The sequence below is a fragment of the Pistacia vera genome, unplaced genomic scaffold, assembly GCF_008641045.1.
Source record: "Pistacia vera cultivar Batoury unplaced genomic scaffold, PisVer_v2 Contig59, whole genome shotgun sequence".
In the NCBI taxonomy this organism is placed as follows: domain Eukaryota; kingdom Viridiplantae; phylum Streptophyta; class Magnoliopsida; order Sapindales; family Anacardiaceae; genus Pistacia; species Pistacia vera.
In genome coordinates this window covers 902,091-909,579 of record NW_022196434.1, presented here as the reverse complement: position 1 = coordinate 909,579, position 7,489 = coordinate 902,091, and the positions used below count along the sequence as shown (strand labels likewise).

General features: G+C 33.1%; 1 protein-coding gene across 1 annotated transcript; it reads right to left on the bottom strand.

Moving 5' to 3' along the window:
• Nucleotides 1-2,476: 2,476 nt before the first annotated feature.
• On the bottom strand, nucleotides 2,477-6,898 carry LOC116109762. The gene is made up of 4 exons (XM_031395987.1): nucleotides 6,275-6,898; nucleotides 5,644-6,182; nucleotides 4,963-5,168; nucleotides 2,477-2,592 (listed from the first exon to the last, which is right to left on the bottom strand). The coding sequence occupies exons 1-4, from the start codon at nucleotides 6,896-6,898 to the stop codon at nucleotides 2,477-2,479; spliced, it is 1,485 nt and encodes a 494-aa protein (XP_031251847.1).
• Nucleotides 6,899-7,489: the final 591 nt, after the last annotated feature.

The window sequence follows — 7,489 nt, the reverse complement described above, 5'->3', positions numbered from 1 at the left end:
TGGGAGAAATCACGTCATCAAAACAATAAAACTTTCTTATTGCGTAGCCTGTTTAGTATGAATGGATTTGCCTAGTAGCACCGCGGCAAACATTCTCATCCTCTAATATAGTTTGAAAGAAGTTCTTTATGCAGGTCCCTTAGTCCGTTAGGCTTTTCAGATTCTTCCCTAACATTTTGAGCAAAGTAAAAACTTTCAAACTGACTCGAGATTTCGTTATTATAGTACTGGCAATAGTTTGTCTTACCTATACCACCCTGCCCCAAATTCCTACACTGCAACATCATTGATCCCAGTCCAAATAAAGATTCAATTTCTTTGATCATTGATTCATTCCAACGAAGTCCTTGAATCATTTTGTGAACATACCCATTCAATCTCTTCAAAATATCTTCAATAATTTTCTCCATTAGTATGTAGATCAGACCTTTAACAAAAACATTAGAACAAATAAATTAAGGTAGGGTAATAATCAGAAATTGAATTCCAATATGTAGCTTATTCAATCCTTGAACATGTGAAAATTTCTCCATAAAGTTTATCCCTTGAATGTTATGGGCTAAAACGTTAATAGCATAATTAATTGATATGATTTACCAAATAGTACTATGTGATAACCATTATTCGGTGCAGGTAAACTTACTTAGTTCCATCAAAATGCCAACCAGATAGATTGGCTGTTCCTTCAGAGCAGTCCTCCATTGTGCATCTTATCTTAAAGTGTTCTTCATGATTAGTAAACTTCCCGAAATTCCCAGTCTGATGCCTCACAGCTGATGGTCTACGTGATAGAATATTGGTATACAACTGACCATATTTCTTCTGCACTCACGATCTCTGCAAGTTCTTCGAGACACCAACTAGAAGAAGCAAATTTTTCTGAAAAATGATAACTGATATCTTCGATCCTTGAATTACATCATAATATATAAATTTCATCTCCTCTCTTGAGTTTGTCATCCATGAAAACATCAAGCCCTCTCCGACACAAAGCTGCATGGAAATGGCTAGTAAAATTGTTGCGGGTGTCCTTACCTCTGAACTAAGGAAAATGTGATGGTTTACTTGAAAAGAATCAAAGGAAGAAGAAGCCATTGTTGTTCTTTTTTGAGTTTAAGGATAGAGTAATGAACTCTTGAAATATTTTCTTTGAGAAGAGGATGAAGAAACGACAGTACTTTTCTTGAAGAGAGACTCTTAGGAGTTTAGGGATGTGCTCTCACACACTCTGAAAAATACGCCAGGAGAGGATAGATCTAGTTAACTTTAATTTCGTTTTTTTTAAAAAAAAAAAAATAGTATTTTACAGAAACAGAAATAATATCATTCCCTTCGGAGTTGAAGAAGCATTTAACGGAGCGCTAAGAATGCCCCTTTCTCTGTAACTATATTGAAGTAAATTTATGTAATCAAATTCTGATATTATATTCCATTTGTAAAATTAAACTTAAATCAAGACATATGCATTGCTAATCTCATTTAAATTCGCTATTTTACTCTCCAAAAACCTAAGCAGAAGCATCAGTTTCTTAAAATTAAACCATAAAAACAACATAAAATTACATTTAAAAAATCAAAGAGTGTTTGATTACTTGCTTGCAGTCGAATAAACTAGTAGATGAAGTTCGAAAGGAGTAATTTCTTCAAAGAAAGCGATGGACTCTGCTTCGTAAAGCGAAGAAGTTTCAAAATTTCTGCAAAATTGACGAACTCTGGAAAGAAAGCAACGCGGCAAAAGAGGATGACAGAGAATACACATATAAACATCTCTTTTCGGGAAGCTTCGTGCTCAGTGTAGATGGCTTAATACTATGTGAACCCCACAGGTTTAGAGAGAGATTTGAATAAATTGACTTTAATACCATTATTTGAAGATAAAGTAATTTTATAAAAAAATTTGTAACAAAAATATAGTCAGAAAGGGACGAAAATGTGGACACCAAATTTAAATTTATCATATTCACTTTTTTTTCCCTTCCTTGTCACATCATTTCTTTTATTCACGTTTTCATTGTTCCTTATCACGTCATTTTGTAAGGCTTTTTTTTTTTTTTTTTTTTTTTTTAGATTTATTACTATTATTATATTGAATAATTTAGTTTTGTTTGTTTATAAATTTAACATTTTTATTTTAAACTTTTACGAAAGAGAAAACATGGGTCCCAATTATTATAAAAATATTGAACTTTTGAATAAAAATTCATTTATTTTCTTCCCCTTTTAATACCTAACCTAAGCGGCTTTTCTAACTTGACAGAGAAAAGGGGAAAAAAAAAAAAAAAATAGATTGAATGACGGACAGATCATACAATACACGAGAGTATCATATAATATGGTTTGATATAAATCACCAATAATATGTATTAAAAAATATATTCTAAATTTTTCTATGCATTAATATATATGTTACGATATGATACATATTCTTAAAAATATTGATACAACTAGTACAGTTTTATTAATTTGTCACAGCCATCTACCATGAATAACCCACACTTGGGATGGTTGCCATTGGAGAAGGGGAAGCGGATCTCGCCAAGTAAACCACAAGAGAAACGTGACATTTTGGATTGACTCTCTTTCCTCCTTTACCTAAACAAAAAGGACAAAATGAAAGATGACAAAGAGCACAATAACTAATACTAACAGAGAGTATTTGTATCACTACTTATTTGACACATCTAGACGAAGGCTACAAAGAAAGGAAAAGTGTTGGCTTTCAATAGCTATGTTGGAGTTGCACAAGGACTTAAGAGGATGTGTACATTATTCCTTGTAAGTGAGTGGAAACCTTTGGGCTTATTACTAATGTCGGGAAAAAGGCCATTCTCCTTTTCTCTTTCTCTTTTCTACAACTTTTCCCACTTTCTCTAAATGAAAAGTGACAGGATGCACAATTGCACATTTTGTGTCCAAACCCACACAAGGGGTGGACAGGGCAACAAGTAATAACTATGCTGAAACTTCAACATTCAAATAATACTCCATGTGCAAACAGAGCAATAACTCTAGCTGATTTATCTGCACTTCGGAGAATGAGGACTGATTAAGGAGCAAGATCTTTAATTTTTGGGGGCCTCTTTGGAAAATCTTAAAGCTACTTTCGGTCTGCTGCTGTTAAGAAATATGGGTTATTTTGTTTTATTGCTTATTAAGGGTAGATTTATCTTTTCATTATTTCCTTTGTTTAGCCTATATATATATCTTTGTATTTAGGTTAAATCATACTTTTTGTATTCAATTGAATTGTGCAATATCAATGAAACCCTAGCCTCCTCTTTTTATTATTTTATTTGGATTGTTTAACACTGCAACCTATTCATGGTTGAAAAATTATATGCTTAAGTCAATCTCGGGGCTTTAATCACTCCAATTTTGGTAGTTCTTTGGCCATTAATCAGAGTTTAGGGCAAGTATCTATACAATAATTTATAAAACCATGCAAGATAAGTTTATATTCAATGCTTTTAAACTCCCATGTCAATTAAAAAATTGCATCCACTTAACAATCATTTAAGTAATCAGATATATCTCATTATGAAGTATCTATCGTATATCCATTGTTTTAAAAACCTGACCGGAGGGCAACCCACTCTGATGGCCGGGTCACAGTTCAACCGATCCAACCGCCGGTTGGACCGGTGACATCATCACACATCATGATGACATCAACACATTTTAAAAAAAAAAAAAATTTTTTTTAGATTTATATTTTTCAATAAGACAATAACAACTTCATTACTGTCCAATATGATTCAAAGTTCAAATTCAACAACAATCCTAACATAATTTAAGTATTTAACAACAATTCAATGTCCAAATCCAAACATGATGTTGTATTTACATATCAAATGACAAAATACATAATAATTAATAACAAAACATTTGATACAAGTGTTTTTTCTTTGATTCGTCTCAATGTTGATTGAGCTTCACACACTAGAATCAAAATTCATCACCATCATCATCATCATAACCATCACCACCATCTACGCAAATTTCAGTAAAAAATAGAAATCATAAGTTAAAACTTGTAATTTAATTTAAATAGATACTGAGTTGCTTAAATAATTGAAACCAACCTTCTGAACCNTAGGTTAAATCATACTTTTTGTATTCAATTGAATTGTGCAATATCAATGAAACCCTAGCCTCCTCTTTTTATTATTTTATTTGGATTGTTTAACACTGCAACCTATTCATGGTTGAAAAATTATATGCTTAAGTCAATCTCGGGGCTTTAATCACTCCAATTTTGGTAGTTCTTTGGCCATTAATCAGAGTTTAGGGCAAGTATCTATACAATAATTTATAAAACCATGCAAGATAAGTTTATATTCAATGCTTTTAAACTCCCATGTCAATTAAAAAATTGCATCCACTTAACAATCATTTAAGTAATCAGATATATCTCATTATGAAGTATCTATCGTATATCCATTGTTTTAAAAACCTGACCGGAGGGCAACCCACTCTGATGGCCGGGTCACAGTTCAACCGATCCAACCGCCGGTTGGACCGGTGACATCATCACACATCATGATGACATCAACACATTTTAAAAAAAAAAAAAATTTTTTTTAGATTTATATTTTTCAATAAGACAATAACAACTTAATTACTATCCAACATGATTCAAAGTTCAAATTCAACAACAATCCTAACATAATTTAAGTATTTAACAACAATTCAATGTCCAAATCCAAACATGATGTTGTATTTACATATCAAATGACAAAATACATAATAATTAATAACAAAACATTTGATACAAGTGTTTTTTCTTTGATTCGTCTCAATGTTGATTGAGCTTCACACACTAGAATCAAAATTCATCACCATCATCATCATCATAACCATCACCACCATCTACGCAAATTTCAGTAAAAAATAGAAATCATAAGTTAAAACTTGTAATTTAATATAAATAGATACTAAGTTGATTAAATAATTGAAACCAACCTTCTGAACCATCGGTTGAATCATAAAAAGAAGGGTGATCAGCAACTCCAGTAGGAATAGATCCTTCTCCATATAACATTTGTTCCAACTCCTCATAATTAAGTTCACTGACCTCCTCCTCCTCTTCATCGTCAACTATCCAACCTTCAGTTTTGTCGATACTTTCATAATCAATAGGATCCAAACTTATTCTCTTGTAACACTTCCTAAAATACCATAAAAAAATATTAAAAGCATGACAACTAAAATATCAAGGAAAATAATAGATAATAACAGTAAGAGTGAGGCATAATTGACAATGTTTTATACCTGTTTTGCAAACGCAAGTTATAGTGAAAGAAAACAAGATCATTCAACCTTTGATGCTCCAATCTATTCCTCTTTTTAGTATGTATGCACTCAAAAACACTCCAATTTCGTTCACATCCCGAAGAGCTTGAAGTTTGACTAAGAATTTTTATTGCAAACTTTTGCAAATTTGGAGTACTATACCCAAATGATCTCCACCATTCATCTAACTGAAAATTAAACATAATAAATAAATTAGACTTAAAAAACAAAAGAACTCATAAATTTTATAACTATTACGTACCAAGACGTGTGGTTTTGGCGGTTTCAAGAGCAAGCCAGCTAGAAAGGCTTTCCTCCCGATTTGAATATAATCTACTCTCTTGTATTAACCTTGTCTTGTTCAAATTGAAAGCACTTGATTTACTGTCAATAGTATCAAGGAAAGCACTCATGACTTCTAGCTTGAGGCAAAAAGATTCTTCGTCATATTTAAAGGCAGGATTCAAATAATAAGCCGCAGCATGGATATCATGATGCAACGTCCTATCCCAACGTAACTTAATGATTCGTGTATAAGGCTTGTATAATCTCTTTTTATTCTTAAACAACTTCTTAATTGCATTTTTCGCTCCGTACATGCCATCATAAACATATCCTATTGTTGGCTTCTCATCTGAGTCAACAATCCTCAACAAGCGCATCAATGGACTCACAACTTTGGATATCTTACCCATATCATCCCAAAAATCGTTATCCAGAATTATGTCAATAACATATTTGCCTTTATTACTTTTTGTATATCGAGAATCGACAAATGACCTCTCTGTCACCATGGCTTGCAAGTCATGTTTATGCTCATGAATGCTTCTCATTGCAATGAAAGTTGTAGCAAAATGGGTTGCACCTAGACGAACAATTTCTTTCCAACCCTGTTCAATTGATAAATACTAGATGCTAGTCAATTATAAAAAATGCATATTATGTTATGACTTGACAAGAACATGAGCTAAAGGTATATTACCTGTCTTTTCCTTAACCAAGCTATCAAAAATGTATGATTATATATAAACTTTGTCACCTCAGAAGCACGTCTCACAAGATAAACTATGTGATCCATCTCAGCTATGTCTTTTAATACCAAGTTTATGCTATGTGTTGCACAGGATGACCAAGTAATACTCGGGTATTTCTCAGACAACATTCTTCCAGCAGCTTTATCATTGGATCCATTGTTTGAGACAAAATGGACAATACTATTTGGTCCAATCCATAAAGCCACCTCCTCAAACATCTTCAACAATGTTTCAGCATCCTTCACAACATTTGAAGCATCAACTAATTTCACAAAACAAACTCCCTTAGGACAATACACCATAAAATCGATCAATGACCTATGTGAATTATCAGTCCAACCATCAGCCATTAAGGTGCATCCAACATTTTCCCAAATCTTTTTGTAACTATCAACAAGAAGCTGCACTTCCTTCTTAGCTTTTCTTAACAAATTGACACGCGAAGCATGATAATTTGGGTGTTTATACCCAAGCCCAATTGCAGCTATAGCATCCACCAAAGGCTGAAGATAAATTGAATTTACAACATTAATTGGGATGCAAGCATCATAAAAGAAACTTCCAAAAGCCATGTTTGCTCTCCACGTCGCATCTTTTCCAGCTAAACAACTCCTAATTGATGGTTGAGATCCACCAATTGTCCTTGGAGCAAAATAGTCACCAACCCAAATAGATTTGTTTCTCTTTGATTTGTCTAGCATTGTACTTTGTTTTTGATTTGCCAAACCTACCTTCATTTATGTGAATTCCTGATGGACGAAACTCTTCACTATCTTCATTTAACATATCTCCCTCAAATCCATGTACGGGAGCACCGTAGGGAGTATTATACTTACTAGAATCAGTCTTCTCTTTATTCTTTATCCCAATGTCTTTTAGTGATTCTCTCATGGAGTATTGAACATCAAAAGGAACTTTTTTACAAGCACCAACATCCCCCTTTGTTCCGGCTAGATGTTGTTTCATTCTAAAAATACCTCCTCCTCTAGTTACTTTCCCACAGTGAAGACATCTTAATGTCTTCCTTCCATTTGGATCTACACCGTCAATAACATGTGCCCATGTTATAGCGGTCCTACCTCTACTAGGTTGTGAAGAAGACCCAAAGCCAGATGTTGCCATTGTCTATTTTTAATCTTTATCTACCTATCACACAAGAAATA